Raw genomic sequence first — 19,224 nt, forward strand, 5'->3', positions numbered from 1 at the left:
AATAAGACTTGACAAAGGAAGTTCATCTCTCTATTGCCCTCAGTTTTCTGCCATGTGAGGACACAACAAAAAGGCCATCACCAGACAGCAGAGCCAGTGCCTTGATCTTGGACTTCCCAGCCTCCAGAACTGTGAGAAAATAAGTTTCTGGGCCTGGCACAGTGGCTCTTTCCTGTAATCGCAGCATTTTGGAAGGCCAAGGTGGATGGATCACCTGAGATCAGGAGTTCAAGACCACCCTGGCAAACATGGTGAAACCCCATCTCTACTAAAAATACAGAAATATTAGCCCGGTGTGGTGGCACTCGTCTGTAATCCCAGCTACCCAGGGAGTTGAGACAGGAGAATTGCTTGAATCCAGAGGCGTAGGTTGCAGTGAGCCAAGATGGCTCCAGCGTGGGGAACAAGAGTGAAACTCTGCACTCCAGCCTGGGCAACAAGAGTGAAACTCTGTTGAAAGAAAAGAAAAGAAAAGAAAAGAAAGAGGGAGGGAAGGAGGAAAGGAAGGAAGGAAGTTTCTGTTCGTTACAAATTACCATGAAGGAAGGAAGGAAATAAGTTTCTGTTGGTTATAAATTACCAGTCTTGAGTGATTTTGTAGCAGCCCAAAATATGATGATATTATATGATCCCACTTATATTATTTAAAACATAAGGAAAATAATCTATGGAGGTGGAGGTCAGAGAGTTAGGATAATTGAAATGAGGCAAAAGGCAGCTGTTGGTTGCTGAAAAATTCAGTGTCTTGGTCTGAGTTTTGGTTATATATATAATAAGCTATAAACTGAATAGGTTTCATGCGTTTTATTTTATATAAATGAAGGCTTAAATTTAAATACAAGAAAAAAAAGAAGGTTCTCCTAGATACTTCCTATCCTCCAGCACATTCTCTCTCTTTCTTAGGGTTGTTCTGTTTTGAGACGGAGTCTCGCTCTGTCGCATCCTCAAGATTATTAGGGCTCGGATGGACGGGATGGTAGAGTGAATCTAAGCGCTACATTCCTCCGTCGCTTCCTCTGGATATGAGGGAAGAGGGGTACTTTTTTTGTCTCTAGGGAGGTAGGCTCGACGAGGAAGGGGACCTGGTTCGTTTCGGCCAGGCTGTCACGGCTTCAAGAGCGACTCTCCGCTATTTCCGTCGCTCAACAGATCGGCTGAGCTCTTTGGAGGAGCAAGGGATGTTGGATTTTGGTTTGCGCTTCAGGAACCGCCGATACTGTAGCTGCTGAGGGAGCTGCAGGGATTTCCTTATTTCCTGCGTGCCTGTGTTTAAAGTTAGAAGCGGAATCTGCTGGCAGCTTCGAAACTGAGCATGACGGTGGCAACATCTAATTTTACTAGTTTTTGCTTGAAATGCAAAAGATGAAAAAGCAAGTTCCCGTTTGTTTGCTCCACATATTTCCTCTTAGAATGAAGCCGACTGAAAGTTAACTTCACCCTGAAGAAACTCCTTCTGGCGTTTGCAACGATCTCCTTTCTTTTCCTTTTTTCTTTTTTTTTTTTTGTTTGTTTGTTTGTTTGTTTGTTTTTTGAGACGGAGTTTTGCTCTGTCGCCCAGGCTGGAGTGCGGTGGCCGGATTTCGGCTCACTGCAAGCTCCGCCTCCCGGGTTTATGCCATTCTCCTGCCTCAGCCTCCCGAGTAGCTGGGACTACAGGCGCCCGCCACCACGCCCGGCTAGTTTTTTTGTACATTTTGGTAGCGATGGGGTTTCACCGTGTTAGCCAGGATGGTCTTGATCTCCTGACCTCGTGATCCGCCCGTCTGGGCCTCCCAAAGTGCTGGGATTACAGGCTTGAGCCACCGCGCCCGGCCGCAACGATCTCCTTTATGCCTTACGTCCAGCCTGACTCGAAAGGACTCTAAAGAGCTGGAGAGCGGCTGCGGAAAGGCGGAGTCACGGTACAATGGTTAACTACGTGTGCAGCCACTGCCTCTTTAGTCCTATTACAGGTGCAGCGGCAGTATGGATGAATCCCTCACAAGTCGAGTGGGTTGACCTCAGATTGACTTTAGCGATGGCTCGATAGATGGTGGCCGTCACAGCGTTTAGAAAGTGAGTAAAAGAAAGGATGCAGGCCGGGCGCGGTGGCTCACCCCTGTAATCCCAGCACTTTGGGAGGCCGAGGCGGGCGGATCACGAGGTCAGGAGATCGAGACCATCCTGGCTAACACGGTGAACCCCGTCTCTACTAAAAATACAAAAAGGTAGCCGGGCGTGGTGGCGGGCGCCTGTAGTCCCAGCTACTCCGAAGGTTGAGGCAGGAGAATGGCGTGAATCCGGGAGGCGGAGCTTGCAGTGAGCCGAGACCCTACCACTGCACTCCAGCCTGGGTAATAGAGCGAGACTCCGTCTCAAAAGAGAGAGAGAGAGAGAGAGAGAAATGTTCCCTAGCTTACAAGGAGGTCAATCCTGGAGAGTAAGTACAGTGAGGTATAAAAGGATCCTTTGGGATTGGAAGAATAAACGTTCATTACTTTTATTTATGTAAAACAACAAAATGAGCTTTCTCCTATCCTGATCTTGGTTCCCGGAGTTCAGAGTGTTAGCATCTCAGACCAGAAGCTTCCTCAGAGGACCCAGAGAAGTGCTTTTTACTTCCACCAAATTTCAGCTGAGGTGAATGCTATCTGTCATTTGCTGTGTGTTTGTAGTTAAATAGTTTAAGTTTCAGAGTTTGTGGGTCTCCAACGGAAAAAGTGACCACCACACATCAAATCATCAACCCCTGGCAGTGTAATCTTTTAGTGAAAGCTTGTAGGGCTTCTGCAACCTGGTTAGCGGGAGTTAGAAAAAGAAATAGAAAAGGACTTGAGCCTTTTAGCTTCTGATCTGAAATCAGACTTGGGCCACACAGTTCTATGGTTTCTGACGATTTCATTTACAGTTAGAAATCAGCTGGATGGCCAGGAATGCTACTTGCTTCCCCCCGTGCGTGGTCCATGTTAATGATTGATGGGTCTGTTTACGAAGAATAGGCGGATAATCCTAAGCAGCAAATAACCTCACGTGAACACGAATCACCCTCTGTATGAGAGAGAAATGCAGAGACCAACACAATTCACCTTGACAGACAGAAAATTTTAAAGTTGGGGAATATCATGGACCACTTCTTACTGGTGTCCCAGGGAAGAAAACAAAACCTGGAGGTACTGGGGATCGAACCCAGGGCCTCGTGCATGCTAAGCACGCGCTCTACCACTGAGCTATACCCCCTTGACAATGCAAGTCTTTCAGGAAACACTTTGGTGACCGCCAATATCTGAGTCTGCCCTCTGTGTCAGGATAATCATTGTATGTTTCCAATTCCACTGTTAATTCCCTACATATGGATCTACCGGCATTCGGGATGTACACCTTGAACTAAAAGATTTAACACTTCTCGGCCAAAGAGGGAACTTGCACTTTATCAGTTTTCCAACCCAGGACCTGTCTACTTTTATCCAAATGGGAAGAGATAAAAACTTCTCAACATTGCAACCGATGCTATGTGCTACAGGAGGTGGTGCCTACAAGTTTGAAAAAGATTTTCGCACAATTGGAAACCTCCACTTGGATGAACTTGACTGTCTTACAAAGCGTTTGCTGTGTATAGACTCTGTCAGTTTCAATGGACAAGCAGAATGCTATTATTTAGCTAATGCCCAGAACCTCAGCGACGCCAAAAGATGCCTTCTAACCTGGATGATCCCTATCCGCTGCTTGTAGTGAACATTGGCTCAGGAGTCAGTATTTTAGCAGTCCATTCCAAAGACAACTACAAACGAGTGACTGGGACAAGCCTTGGAGAGGGTACCTTTCTGGGTTTATGCAGTTTATTGTACGGCTGTGAAAGTTTTGAAGAGGCTCTTGAAATGGCATCCAAAGATGACAACACACAAGCTGACAAGCTGTCCCATGATATTTATGGAGGAGATCATGAAAGATTTGGTTTGCCAGGTTGGACTGTAACATCTAGTTTTAGGAATATGATTTATAAAGAGAAGAGAGAATCTGTTAGTAAAGAAGATCTGGCAAGAGCTACTTTAGTTACTATCACCAATAGCTTTGGTTCTGTGGCACGAATGTGTGCTGTTAATGAGGAAATAAACAGAGTTGTCTTTGTTGGAAACGTTTTACATGTCAATACTCTCTCAATGAAACTTGTGGCATATGCACTGGGTTTCTGGTCAAAAGGTCAACTGAAAGCATTGTTTCTAGAACGTGAGGGATGCTTTGGAGCAGTTAGTACACTTCTTGGGCTGACAAATTTCAGCTAAAGCACCAGGTCTCTCTCTCTGCTAATAAATGTCATCCGAGAGGAACTGAAACCAGAGACATTATTACTGCATTGTTTGTCACGGGGAACCAAAGGATAAAAGAGTAGCATAAGCTACTGAATATTGCCATATTAAAGGAGAGAACTTAGTAACGTGAAAAAAATAATAATTTTAAAAAGACAATAACGTATAATTTCTAACAAAAAAGAAATACTTAGATGTAAATCTAACAAAACCTGAATAATGCTGAAAAAGACACAATGCAATGTAAGGTGGGTGTGGTGCCTCCAGCCTGTAATCCCAGCACTTTGGGAGGCCAAGGCAGTTGGATCACCTGAGGTCAGACGTTCAAGACCGGCCTGGCCAACATGGTGAAACCCCATCTCTACAGAAATACAAAACTTAGCCAGGCATGATGGCAGATGCCTGTAATCCCAGCTACTCAGGAGGCTGAGGCGGGAGAATCACTTGAACCCAGGAAGCAGAGGTTGCAGTGAGCCGAATCATGCCATTGCACTTCAGCCTGGGCTATAGAGCAAGACTCCGTTAAAAAAAAGAAGTGTACACAATGTAATGTACACAATGCTGATGAAATAAGTTTTAAAAAACCAAAAATACAACAACAACAAAAACTACATAAATGGAGAGATGTACAGGGTTAACAGTTTGCAAAACTCAACATGGTAAAGATGGCAGTTCTTCTCAAATTGACATATAGGTTTAGTGAAATTCTTATCAAAATCCAAGCAAGATTTTTATTAATATAGACACAATTATTCTAAAATGTATATAGGAAGTTAAAGGAATTAGAATATCTAAAATAATCACTAAGAATAAAAATATAAGGGGAAGAAATAGTCAACTTGATTTCAAGACTATTGTATTACATTGTTGTATTTTTATATTATTGTATAAGAAAGGGAGGAAGCAAGTCGGGGGCCCTGGCTCATGCCTGTAGCCTCAACAACACTTCGGAAGACTGAGGCGGGAGGATTGCTTGAGCCCAGGAGTTGCAGATCAGCCTGAGAACAAAGGATGATCCTGCCAATACCAAAAAAAAAAAAAAAAAAAAAAAAAGCTGGTCATAGTGGTCTTGCGCCTGTGGTTCCAGATACTCAGGGAGACTGAGGTGGGAGGGTCACTGGGGTCCTAGAGGTTGAGACTGCAGTGAGCAATGATACTACCACTGCACTCCAGCCTGGATGACAAAACAAGGCTCTGTCTCAATTTTTTTTTTTTTTTTTTTTTGAGACGGAGTCTTGCTCTGTTGCCCAGGCTGGAGTGCAATGGCATGATCTTGGCTCACTGAAACCTCTGCTGCCTCCTGGGTTCAAGTGTTTCTCCTGCTTCAGCCTCCCGAGTAGCTGGGATTACAGGTGACTGCCACCACTCCCGGCTATCAAAAAAATTTTTGTTTTTTAATTAAAAAAATTTTTAAAAGAATGTCAACATTATGCCTTACACAAAAATGAACTCAGAATAGATCAAGGATGTAAATGTAAAACGTGAAAGTATAAAACTTTTAGGAAAAACATGGAAGAAATCTTTTGGATCTAGGGCAAGGCAAATAATTTTGCAGTTGACATGGAAACATGATCCAGAGATCTTGTAAAACTGGTTCTTCTTTTCCTCTTACTCTCTCCTGCTGTGTCATTTGTTTTGGGTGATGCTGAGGCTGGAAATAGGAAATGCAAATAGGAGAGCATTAAAGGCAACTAATTGGGTCATGTCTTTACTTTTTTTTTTCTTCTTCTTCTTCTTCTTTTTTTTTTTTTTTGAGATGGAGTTTCTTCCCTCTTGTTGACCAGGCTACAATGCAATTGCTCAATCTCGGCTCACCGCAACCCCTGCCTCCTGGGTTTAAGCGATTCTCCTGCCTCAGCCTCCCAAGTAGCTGCGATTACATGCATGTGACACCATGCCCAGCTAATTTTTTGTATTTAGTAGAGATAGGGTTTTACTTTGTTGGTCAGGCTAGTCTCAAACTCCTGACCTCAGTTGACCAACCTGCCTCTGCCTCCCAAAGTGCTGGGATTACAGGCGTGCACCATCGCACCCGGCCTGTTTTTACTTTTTATTTGATCAAGAAATGAGAGAAAAAGAAAGAAGAAAAGGAGAGAAAGAGAGAGAAGGGAAGAAAGAAAGAGAAGGGAGAAGATAGAAGAAATGAAAGAAAGAAAATTGGAAGAGTTGAATCAGAGTTCTTTGAGGAGTGTGTTTGAGGAGTGAGTCAGAGAAAAGTAAAAAATAAAAGTACACAGAGTTGAACCCAGGGCCGCAAAAATGCAAAACACAAGCTTGTCTATCACTGTCATATAAAGACAAATCCAAGCTAAAATAAGAAGAGATCATATTCAAAAGAAAGACTATTGCAATAGGAGAGCACTCAGCAATCTAAGCATCTGAAAATCAAACAGAAAACGCTTTTCTTTTTCCTTTTCTTTTTTCTTTCTTTTTTTTTCTTTTTGAGATGGAGTCTTGCTCTGTCACCCAGGCTGGAGTGCAATGGCACAATCTTGGCTCACTGCAACCTCCGCCTCCTGAGTTCAAGCGATTCTCCTGCCTCAGCCTCCTGAGTAGCTGGGATTACAGGTGCAACACCACGCCTGGCTAATTTTTGTATTTTTAGTAGAGAAATACAAAATTTTGCCTAGCCCTCCCTACCTATAAAAGAAAAGCATAGGCTGGCATGGTGGGATCACCCCTGTAATCCCAGCACTTTGGGAGGCTGAGGTGGGCAGATCACTTGAGGTCAGGAGTTTGAGACCAGCCTGACCAACATGTCAAAACCCCGTCTCTACGAAAAATACAAAAATTAGCTGGGCATGGTGGCAGGCACCTATGATTCCAGATACTCAGGAGACTGAGGCAGGAGAACCACTTGAACCCGGGAGGTGGAGGTTGCAGTGAGCCAAGATCTCACCACTGCACTCCAGCCTGGGTGACAGAGAAAGACTCCCTCTCAAAAAAAACAAAACAAAAACAAACAAAAAAGAGATGGTAAATCCAACCCCACCCCTGACATAATGCAACTACAAACCTCACTGGCTTTCCCACGTGGTTTGAGTTTTTGATTGAGAATAGGCAAAGAACCCCAGGAACAAATCTTGCCCCTCAGCTAGTGCCTAATCCTGGGACCTCCTTCTTAAACCTCTAGAACAGTGCTTCTCAAACTTTAACATCAGAGTCACTTGAGGGCTTATTCAAACACAGGAGACTGGGCCTACACTCAGCAGTTCTGATTCAATAGATCTGAGGTTGGGCCTGGAATTTAGCATTCTGCTTGCAGCACCCTAATTCACCACCCCTTGCTCTCCCATGCAGTGTCCACTGTGACTGGCATGCCACTGTTTGCCTGGAGAGAATCCATGGATGCCAAGAAATTAAAAAAGAAAAAGTATGAAACAAAAAGAAAATACATGGCATGTGTGTATTACCTTCCTCCGAAAAATGTATCTCAAAACAAACACGTGATTGGCCTGGGGTCACACACACAGCCAGTCCTCAGCTAAACAGGTTTCACTAGACAGTATTCCTCCTGGATGCCAGTTATAGATATTTTCACTGGACAAAAGAATCAAGAAGTAAAGACATGCCAGCCTGATAGAGTGTTAGGCTGGTGGACTGGGAACAAACATTGTAGTTTCTTGCCTCTCAAAGACACTTCAATTCAACAATAAATAAATATGTACAGAGAGAACAGCAGTTTTGAAACTGTACACCATTGGAAACCCTTAACGGGTACCATGAATGCATAAAATTTCTTGGGAGTTCCCTTTTCAAAAAAAAGCAGTTGTAATCAGATGGATCGAGAAAGAACATGAAATGTTTGTTTGTTTTTTTCCACCAGATGAAGTGCCCAATATGATTGCAATCTACTTACCTTTTACTCTGCAGGTATTTTCCATTGTGACAGAAAATCTTTTCCTGTTTTTTTCATATGGGCCTCCGTTTGCTGTTACCAGAAGTTCCCAGGCAATATTGCAGTGACTGAGGAAATACAGGAATATGAACATGAATCAGTCTCATGGAATATCAGTACGAACGTTGATCCATATTGGTTTCTGTTTCTCGCATGTTGAAGGCCTCTAATTCCCCGACAGTCTTTGTTCGGTCATCCAGCGTCCTTCCACTCCTATCTCAAGCGGCTAGAGAGCCACAGAAGTCCTTGTCTCAGTATTGGATCGCACTTGTGTCCCTGTGCAGGTCGACAGGGAGAGACTGGTGGAGAAATCAGTGGACAGATGCTTTCGCTCTGTTCTTTGGCCCAGAAAACAAACAAAAACATATTCACCCCCTTTTCATCTTTGCATCTCTTTAATCACAGTACAAAATGGAAAGCCGGGTGCGGTGGCTTATGCCTGTAATTCCAGCACTTTGGGAGGCCAAGGCGGGTAGATCATGAGGTCAGCAGTTCGAGACCAGTCCGACCAACATGGCGAAACCCCGTCTCTACTAAAAATACAAAAAAATTAGCTGGGCGTGGTGGCGGGTGCCTGTAATCCCAGCTGCTTGGGAGGCTGAGGCAGGAGAATTGCTTGAAACCGGAAGACGGAGGTTGCAGTGGGCCGAGATTGTGCCGCTGCACTCTAACCTGGGCAATGGGAGCAAAACTCTGTCTCAAAAAAGAAAAAAAAACAAACCCAAAAACAAAACAAAACAAAATGGGAGCCAACGCGAGCCGCCTGTGAATGTGCACGCTTTTGTTTGGGTTCAAGAGACCCTTGTTTCTATCCCGTTCTTCTTTCCCGCTCGTTACTTTTTTGTCTTCCTTCTGCTGTCGCAATCGCCTTATGTGATGTTGAGGCTCACAGCATAGAGGTTGGAGATAGTTCAAGGCAATGCATTGGAGTACATTGTTACTCTCTATATGTGCAGAAATAGGATAGAAAAATGTGAGGAGGCAGAAGACTGTTGCTTGAGAACTACCAGAGTGAAACCATCACTTGGAGGTGTCGGGGATCGAACCCGAGGCCTCATACATGCAAAGCATGCGCTCTACCACTGAGCTACACCCCCTTGCTAAAAGACCTGTTGGTAATAATTTCCAGGAGGTGACTTTCATATCCTGACACTCTCCATGAGTATGCTGGTAGTAGTGGTCAGTACTATAGAGCCTGGAGAGCTACTCTGAGCAGGAGATATTTGGTACTAATGGGGGATACAGATTCTTTAGAATACTGTGTAGGGCTTGAAACGAAAAACAAAAGATAGAAGAGTGTCAGATAATAACCACAAGAAGTTTCCATTGTGGCTTCAAGACATTGAGTTCTTTGGGTCTCCTTCTACTATGCTTGGCAAGAATCAAGTTCTGGTTTTCGTTTCTTTTGATTTCTTCCAGATATGACAGCCATTGACATTCAGCCTTTCCCTGCCTAAAACGCTTCATATTTATTGTTTACTCAGTCGGAATATCAAAGGTAAGATTTGAAGGGGGAAAGCCATAATCAGAAGAAAACCTGAGAGCGAGACACTCAGCATGTTTTCATAAGGGTCCCTAGCTGGCGTGGTGTCTTACGCCTGTACTCACAGCTACTCCAGAGGTCGAGGCGGGAGGATGGCTTGAGCTCGGGAGTTGGTGGTTGTAGGGAGCTATGATTGCGCCACTACCCTCGAGCCCCGGCTACGAAGTGAGAAAGGCAAGCAAGCAAGCAAGAGAAAGTGGGAGTGAGGGAGTAAGGGGGGGCCAGAAAAGAGGGAAGGAAGGAAGGAAGGAAGGAAGGAAGGAAGGAAGGAAGGAGAAAGACAGAGGTAGAGAGGGAAGGAAGGAAAGGAGAGAGAGAGAGAGAAAAGGAGACAGGAGGTGAGGGGAGGGGAGGGAATTCACAAGGCATAACTGAAAAACAGCTTTGGGGGTGGAGAGGAGGGTTGAATTATGAGAGTAACACGAAAGATAAATAGAAATAGGATTGAAGAGTAGTTCAGAAAAAACAAACATGCTATTGCCAAAGACAAGCAGGTACAGAAAGGGAGAGGTTTTAGCAACTCTTTTAGGAATGGGAGAAAGATTGAAAGATGGAGAAGATGAGTTAGTTTGGCTCATGCTAAATTTAAAATATCTGTGGGGCACACTTGTGAGGATATTACACAGAGAACTCAGGCAATTAACTCCATCTCCAGCCTGGGATTTGTAAGCGTTAGTAGTAGTAGACATATTATCTGGAGGTGAATAAAGACTAAAAAGTGTACTTTGAGATATGGGAATTACAAACCTATTCGTGATATTTGTAGGCAACAAACAAGTTTGCTCCTAAATAGTTCTCAAATCTTGGGACTTATCATGGTGAGACTCGGTTCTTTGAACTATATAAGAAGATGAGAAGAAAACCCATTTCCAGGAACGAAATTTCTAGTGACTGTTAACTCTTTCTCATTCTGGTTTGCCCATATATGAACCTTTGCCAATGTTAATAAAATAACATTGATCCATTTTAAAATTGGCAGATCGCAAGTTGTATGCCAGACTTGGCTTTTCAGTTGACTGATGGGATTTCTAGAATGAAAATAGGAAACACCGAGTAACAGATTTCACTGAATGAGAGACTAGAGAAGCGTTACACACAAAATTGGTGTGTATTCATGCGTGTGTGTCTGCCTGTCTGTGTCTGTGTGTGTGTGCATGTAAATACTGGGGAGGATTATCTTCACTCTTTGATGCCGTAAAAGTAATATTAGGACAGTTTGCAGAAACTCTCCTTCATCCTTATGTCATGTCACACCCAGAGAAACCGGGTTATCTATCAGATTCTTGGGAATTCATAATAAGACGGTATACTTTTTTGTTTGCCACATAAAAGGGAGGGATTTTGAAATGATTAAATCTCCATATCTATCTTCAGACTATCTACCAACAACATGATGGAAACACTTTTTTTTTTTTTTTTTTTTGCGTATAATCTGTAGGATGAGCTTGTTTAACACAGCATTCTTCTGAGGAATTAAACATTTAATTTTGAAGACAGAACACCCTCATCTCATACATACTCAGTTTTGAAAACCTAAAAATATATAAAGTATCTGTTTAAATCTGCACTGTCCAATATGGTTACCATTAGCCACATTGGCTATTGAATGCATGAAATTGCCCAGTCCGAGGTAAGATGTGTTGTAAGTATAAAATATATACCGGATTTCAAAGATGCAATATCATTTTTAATATAAAATAACTCACTTATAATTTTAAGATGGATTACTTAAAATAATGTTTTTGTTATACAAGGCGATTTACATATATTATTAAAACTGGACGTAAAAGACGGAAAGAGTAAACACCGGGGACTACTAGGGAGTAGCCAGGAAGGGGAAAGGCTTGAAAAGCTAGCTATTGGATACTATGCTCACTACCCGGGTGATGGGATTAATCCCACCCCAACCCCAGCATCATGCAATATACTCATGTAACAATCTTGCACATGTACCCCATGAATCTAAAATAAAAGTTGAAATTATTTTAAAAATGATATAGAGGCCGGGCACAGTGTCTCATGCCTGTAATCCCAGCACTTTAAGAGACCGAGGCGGGCGGATCATCTGAGATCGGGAGTTCAAGACCAGCCTGACCAACATGGAGAAACCTCGTCTCTACTAAAAATACAAAATTAAGGCCAGGCGATGTGGCTCAGGCCTGTAATCTCAGCACTTTGGGAGGCCGAGGCGGGCGGATCACGAGGTCAGGAGATCGAGACCATTCTGGCTAATACGGTGAAACCCCATCTCTACTAAAAAATACAAAAAGGTTGCCGGGCGTGGTGACAGGCGCCTGTAGTCCCAGCTACTCGAGAGGCTGAGGCAGGAGAATGGCGTGAACCCGGGAGGCAGAGCTTGCAGAGCGCGCCACTGCACCCCAGCCTGGATGACAGAGCGAGACTCCGTGTCAAAAAACAAAACAAAACAAAACAAACAAAAAAATTGGCCGGGGTGGTAGCGTATGCCTGTAATGCCAGCTACTCGGAAAGCTGAGACAGGAGAATCCCTTGAACCCAGGAGGCGGAGGTTGCGATTAGCCGAGATCGCACCACTGCACTCCAGCCTGGGCAACAAGAGCGAAACTGCGTCTCAAAAAAAAAAAAAAAAAAAAAAAGATATAGAATAAATATTGCCTTATTTTAAAATGTGACTACTAGAAAATGGAAAACTACAAAAGTGGCTCGCATTTATGACTTGCATTTTTTTAAAATTATTTTTATCCCAGAAGATAAAGTAGAAGACTTGTATTATCTTTTGTTGGACAACATTGTCTAGAGATGATGTTATCTCTTTAAATACGGTTCTGGGAGATTCCCAGAGCCAGAGAGCATGGAGCATGGTCTCCCAGTAATTAAGTTTCATGCTTCGAGTGTTCTCGACAGAATGCATTTCTATGCATAATCTCCTTAGATCTTTACAACATCCCATTTTACATAATTATTATTAGCCGCATTTTTAAGCTATTGAATAGGAGAAAAATCTTGCTGGGAATTAGCCTAGAACTTCCATTTCAACAGAATGTAAAGGAATCATTACTGTGTTAGGCAAGAAAACATTCAGTACTACCATTTATCTAATCAAATATTTCTTAACGAAATAAAACACAAGCTTCTGAGTTGAGAAAGCCTCAGTTACCTAAAGGATAAAGTATCTGATTCCCAGTTTCTGTGAAGTCAACGTTCCCACCTTGAGGTTGCTTCTCATTTGGAACTAATTTTCCTTTTTCAACTTGCTGCAGTTCTGATGTTGAAGTACTGTAGATTATTGTCTCCTCACACAGTATGCAGGAGTAAGGGGGAAATAGCTCTGAAAATGAAACAGCAATTTGAAAGAAAAAAAGAGGGCGGGGGGAAGACCGATTACCCCAACACAGCATTTCAACAGAGAAGTTGAAGTGAGAAAGGGAAAATGGGGCACATGCACCTGAATCTTGATGACTTTGCTGCCCATTTGCTTTCATTTTCAGTATTCCAGAACCCCTCATGAATGTCTGACAGAATAATTCATATAGAAGTACTTATTTTTGTTCTTTCCTGGATACCAACACAGAAATAAGTGAAGATTTGCAAATTGTAGACAAGGGTGCCAGTTGGAAGAAATGTCCTGTCAGTAAGAAAACTTAGACTATTCCTGTAATTAGGCCTGGTGTGGTGGCTCCAGCCTGTAATCCCAGCATGGTGGGAGGCAGAGGCAGGCCAGGATTTCGAGAAGAGCCAGGGCAAAAGAGCCAGGGCAACATGGTGAAACCCAGTATCCACCAAAAAATTCCAAAAAAAAAAAAAAAAAAAAAGCCAGGCTTGTTGTTGCATTTCTGTAGTCTCAGCTACTCAGGAGGCTGACGTGGGAGGATCACTTGAGTCCAGGGAGGCTGAGGCTGCAGTGAGCTGTGATCATATCACTGCACTCCAGCATGGGTGACAGAGTGAGACCCTGCCTCAAACAAAACAAAACAAAACAAAACAAAAGTTATTTTTCCAGCAGTTTAACTGCAGAGCTATGGAGTTGACTCAAGGTACAAACCCAGGTTTTTCTAATTACAAAATGTTTCTTGAATATACCACCACCACATATATACACTCATACAGTATAATAGTTCTTCTTCCACAGGTTTCTTCACATTTCTTGTGATTTAAAACACCTCCATCCAACACACATAAATAACATCAAGTCAGAAATGAATTGTAAGTACCACAGCATATAGCATATTGGAATTTCTTAGGTTTTAAAAGTAATAACTTCCTAGGTTTAAGGCTTTAAATAATTTACATCCTGCCAGTTAACACCTCATGGAAGTCTTCAGTGGAGAGAGTGTTACAAATACATATATCTATGTACATTACCTTTATGGAATTTTCAGAAAACAGCAAAAAGAAGTGGAGTTATATATAGACCTCTGGGATTGGTGGGCAAGTGCTGTGTTAAGGGAATGACAATTATGCTAAAACCAAAAAGCATCTGCCGAAACCCGGGATTGAACCAGGGACCTTTAGATCTTCAGTCTAACGCTCTCCCAACTGAGCTATTTCGGCCACACGGCGCATGCTCCTTTTGTCATTTCTTCAAAATACAGAAACTGCCATTTGTAAGGTCAGTGTATCTTCCAGTGCCTAATTCTGTTGTCTTCAATATCACCGGTCATTCACTTACCTTCCCTACACCCCAAAAATATAAGTTCTGCTGCAATTTATGTGTGAAATAGGATTCAATTTTCCCCAGCAAAAGACGGGAAAGAAAAGGCGAGGAATTGGTCAAATCAGGAAGATATTCCTATGCTTGGTCACCGTGTAAAACACTCCTCAGAAAACTAAGGAATTCAAAATGAAATTATCTCGGCTTTTACTTTATTTTATTTTATTTATTTATTTATTTTGGGGACGGAGTCTCGCTCTGTCCCCCAGGCTGGAGTGCAGTGGCGCGATCTCGGCTTACTGCAAGCTCCGCCTCCCGGGTTCGTGCCATTCTTCTGCGTTCAGCCTCCCGAGTAGCTGGGACTATAGGCGCCCACCACCACGCCTGGCTAATTTTTTGTATTTTCACCGTGTTAGCCAGGATGGTCTCGATCTCCAAACCTCGTGATCCGCCCTCCTCGGCCTCCCAAAGTGCTGGGATTACAGGTGTGAGCCACCGCACCAGGCCTACTTTTCTCTTTTTTCGGCTTTTCTTTTTCTGACTTGCTCTTCAATGACAAGGCATAAAGGAACAGAAGATTATTGGACACGTTAACATGGTAGTGGGCTTATAGCTTCCGAAAAAAGATATCCTGAGCGAGGCAGTTCTTTTTTTCTGTTTTCTTGCTTTTACCAGTCTTGTGCTCACACATCCACCTTGGTTGGTACGGAGATCCAGGGAGTGAAAATGGAAGGTATAATATGTTTGTTTCTTTGTTTCTTTGTTTTGAGACGGAGTCTCGCTCTGTCACCCGGGCTAGAGTGCAGTGGCACGATTTGAACTCATTGCAACCTCCATCTTCCAGGTTCAATCGATTCTCCCGACTCAGTCTCTTCCAGTAGGCGGGATTACAGGCGCGCGCCACCACGCCCAGCTAAGTTTTTTGTATTATTAGTAGAGACGAGGTTTCACCTTGTTGGTCAGTCTGGTCTCGCCTCGGCCTCGCAAAGCGCTAGGATTACAGGAGTGAGACACCGTTCCCGGCCTATGCCTTAGGGTTCAAAGAATTGTGGTCTGCCCATTGATGCATAAGTATTGTTTTTTCCTCCTGGGTGCAGTGGCTCACGCCTGTAATGCCAGCACTTTGGGAGGCCAAGGCGGGCAGATCACCTGAGGTCAGAAGTTCGAGACTAGCCTATCCAACATGGCGAAACCCCGTGTTGTCTCTACTGAAAACACAAAAATTAGCCCGGCGTCGAGACGCGCCCCTGTAGTCCCGCTACGGAATCACTTGAACCCGGGAGACGGAGGTTGCAGTGAGCCGAGATCACACCACCACACTCCAGCCTGGGCGACAAAGCAAGACTCCGTCTCAAAAAAAAAAAAAAAAAAAAAAAGCCTTTTACATACACATCTGTGATCACGAGATTTTATTTATTTATTTATTTTTATTTTGACAGTGTCCCACTCTACCAGACTGGAGTGCAGTGGCAATCTCCTCTCACCGCAACTTTCACGTGCTGCCTCAATCAGTTCCCCCACCTCAGCCTAGAAATTTTATATCAATTCGAAAGTGTCAAGACAATGGACTCCTCTTGCTAAATAACTTAAAAACAATTTAAGATGTTTACAGAATTTCAGAAACAATTCTCTCTGGAATGAGAGAATTGCTGTGGCCAATAATTATTTGCAAACTGAATTTTAATAAAACCCTCTCTATGTCTGGACAGTTTTCAAACTGAGTCTCCTATTCTGAAAGAGTCAAGGCTTTCAGTTTTAGCCAAAATTTGATGGAAGAGTCGATAAGAAATTGTTTTTAAGGGGGCGTGGTGGCTCACGCCTGTAATCCCAGCACTTTGGGAGGCCGAGGCGGGTAGATCACCTGAGGTCAGAAGTTCAAGACCGGCCTGGTCAACATGGTGAAACCCTGTCTCTACTAAATATTCAAAAATTAGCCCGGCGTGGTGGCAGGCGCCTGTAATCCCAGCTACGCAGAAGGCTGAGGCAGGAGAATCATTTGAACTCGGGAGGCAGAGGTTGCAGTGACCCGAGATCGTGCCACTGCACTCCAACCTGGCAACAAGAGCGAAACTTCGTTCCACAAAAAAAATTTTTTTTGGATGATTGGATGATTTCCTAAAAAATAAATAAATAAAAATTTTTAAAAAATGTTCTCTTACAGGCTTTGTTTTTTCCTCCCGCGTGTAAGGTCCGAGTCTTCTCAGACAGGAAACAACATTCCGCTAGGTTTATCCCCGCCGCCTCAGGTCTCTTCCCAGCTGGGTTCAGCCTTAGCCTATGCTGCCGAAATGTTTAAAGTTGAACATATAGAGAGGAAAATAATGGAAAGTGATGCGGAAATTTAAACAGCAGCTACATATAAATCTCAACACTGCTTAAAATGTGTGTAAATGGTTCTAGGACTGCTCTGCACTATTGTGAAAAGTTCATTCAGAAGTAAACGGTAGGGAAGGTGAAGAGGAGCCGAGCGCCAACTGGCGGAGAGAGGGAAGAGACGAGGTGCGGTGAAGTGGAGGAAGAACAACACAAAAGGGAGAGAGATAGAAGGCAAGGAAAAACATCCTTAAGATGGTTCGGATTTGGATGGACGGGATGGTAGAGTGAATCTAAGCGCCACATCTCTCCGTCGCTTCCTCTGGCCATGAGGGAAGAGAGGTGTCCCTAGGGAGGTAGGCTCGACCAGGAAGGAAACCTGGTTCGTTTTACCCAGGCTGTCACGGCTTCACGAGCGCCTCTCCGCTATTTCCGTCGCTCAACAGACCGGCTGAGCTCTTTGGAGTGATGTTGGGTTTTGGTTTGCGCTTCAGGAACCGCTGATACTGTAGCTTCTGAGAGAATTGCAGGGATTTCCTGACTTCCTGGGTGCCTGTGTTGAGAGTTAGAAGTGGGATCTGCCGCCAGCTTGCATGACAGTGGAAACATCTAATTTTATTAGTTTTTGCTTGAAATGCAAAAGATGAGAAAGAAATTTTCCGTTTGTTTGCTCCACATATATCTCCTAGAATAAAGCCAATCGAAAGCCAACTTCACCCTAAAGAAATTCTTCCCGGCGTTTACAACGAGCTCCTTTACTCCTCACGTCCAGCTCTTGGCTCAGGACTCTGCAGAGCTGCACAGCGGCTGCAGCAAGGCGAAGTCGCGGTACAAACGGTGTTAACTAAGTGTGCAGCCACCGTCTTCTTAGTCCTATTACAGGTGCAGAGGCAATATAAGTGAACCCCTCACAAGTCGAGTGGGCTGACCTCACATTGAGTTTAGCGATGACTTGTGACCCCCTGGTAGATGGTGGACCGTTACAGCATTTAGAAAGTGAGTAAAAGAAAGGATGCATACAGAAGCCGACAGGCTTGCTTGGCTCCTGCAGATGGAGAGAGGTCGCTTTTCTGCCTTCTGGGTGTTTAGTAACTTATTTTTCCCCCTTTGTTGGCATGAAATAAAGCTGAAAATAAAACAGATTTTCTTTCAACAAGTTAGTATTAACATGCTTGCAGAGTATTTCCCTGTGGATTTCTGCTTAGTACTGTAATGCCAGAATCCGAAACTCTAAAAAGAGCTCTAATCTGGAGATATGGGTTGTTCCCTAGCTTAGAAGGAGATTATTTCCGGAGAGTAAGTACAATGAAGTAGAAAAGGATCCGTTGAGCTTGGGAGAATAAACGTTCATTACTTTTATGTATGAAAAACAACAAAATGAGCTTTCTCCTATACTGATCTTGGTTCCTGGAGTTCAGAGTGTTTGCATCTCAGACCAGAAACTTCCTCAGAGGACCCAGAGAAGTGCTTTTTACTTCCACCAAATTTCAGCTGAGATGACTACTATCTTTTCATCATTTGCCCTGTGTTTGTAGTTAAATAGTTTAAGTTTCAAACTATGTGAGTCTCTAATGGAAAAAGTGACCACCAGCACATCAAATCGTCAACCACCGGCCGTGTAATCGTTTAGTGAAAGTTTGTAGGGCTTCTGCAACCTGGTTTGAGGGAGTTAAAAGAAGAAACAGAAAAGGACTTGAGGCTTTTAGCTTCCGATCTGAAATCAGACTTGGGCTGCACAGTTCTATGGTTCCTGATGATTTCATTTACAACTAGATATCGGCTGCATGGCCAGGAATACTACTTGCTTCCCTCGTGCGTGGTCCATGTTAGTAATTGGTGGACTGCTTAGAAAATATAAGTGGATAACCCTAAGCAGCAAATAGATTTAAAGGAATAAACACGAGTCACCTCTGTGTATGAGAGAGAAATGCCAACACAATTCACCTTGACAGACAGAAAATTTTTAATTTGGGGATTATCACGGGCTGCTTCTTACTAGTACCCCGGGAAGAAAAGAAAACCTGGAGGTACTGGGGATTGAACCCAGGACCTCGTGCATGCTAAGTATGCGCTCTACCACTGAGCGACAACCCCCCCCCCCCCCCAAGCTCTTGTTTCAGAGAATACTTTCATGACTATTATAGTCTGAGTCTGGGCTCTGTCTTGACAATCTTCATGTTTCTAATTCCACTCTTAATTTTCTACAGGAAGCGTTTCCTGTCTTAGGACCCGCTACACCAAAAGAAAGGCAGCTTAATAGTACAAATAAAGGCACTGTTCCTGATTTGTGGTCAGCCCAAGATCAACTCACCCCAAGGTGGGCTCCCCATCGCGTTAGATTTCCTGGGGTATACTTCCATTCAGTCATTTGAGTGTGTCCTGGCATACAACATTCTCTTGCAAATTTTCTGATTATAATATTCCGTATTCTTTTGACTCTTGGAAGCATGTTAGTCTCAAATAGTCAAAAAATAAAACTGACTCAAGTGTGTGTGAAAATACCCTAAAATTCAGTACAAATAGACTCAAATTAAAACTGCATTGTGAAACAATAACG

At 43.4% G+C, this 19,224-nt stretch overlaps 1 protein-coding gene and 3 non-coding genes across 4 annotated transcripts; 1 reads left to right on the forward strand and 3 right to left on the reverse strand.

Moving 5' to 3' along the window:
- Positions 1 to 3,144: 3,144 nt before the first annotated feature.
- On the reverse strand, positions 3,145 to 3,216 carry TRNAA-AGC. Its single transcript has one exon. It is a non-coding gene; the product is annotated as a tRNA-Ala (tRNA).
- A 111-nt stretch (positions 3,217 to 3,327) lies between these two features.
- On the forward strand, positions 3,328 to 4,373 carry LOC117088505 (pantothenate kinase 3-like; the record flags this gene model as incomplete). Its single annotated transcript, XM_033219803.1, is given in 2 exon segments — positions 3,328 to 3,643; positions 3,646 to 4,373. Coding segments are annotated over 2 exon segments (930 nt in total), but the record flags the coding sequence as incomplete, so codon positions are not given.
- A 4,833-nt stretch (positions 4,374 to 9,206) lies between these two features.
- TRNAA-UGC lies at positions 9,207 to 9,278 on the reverse strand. The gene has a single exon. It is a non-coding gene; the product is annotated as a tRNA-Ala (tRNA).
- Positions 9,279 to 14,181: 4,903 nt separating this feature from the next.
- TRNAF-GAA lies at positions 14,182 to 14,254 on the reverse strand. The gene has a single exon. It is a non-coding gene; the product is annotated as a tRNA-Phe (tRNA).
- Positions 14,255 to 19,224: the final 4,970 nt, after the last annotated feature.

This window comes from Trachypithecus francoisi, unplaced genomic scaffold (assembly GCF_009764315.1).
Source record: "Trachypithecus francoisi isolate TF-2019V2 unplaced genomic scaffold, Tfra_2.0 Lachesis_group10, whole genome shotgun sequence".
NCBI classification, from domain to species: Eukaryota; Metazoa; Chordata; class Mammalia; order Primates; family Cercopithecidae; genus Trachypithecus; species Trachypithecus francoisi.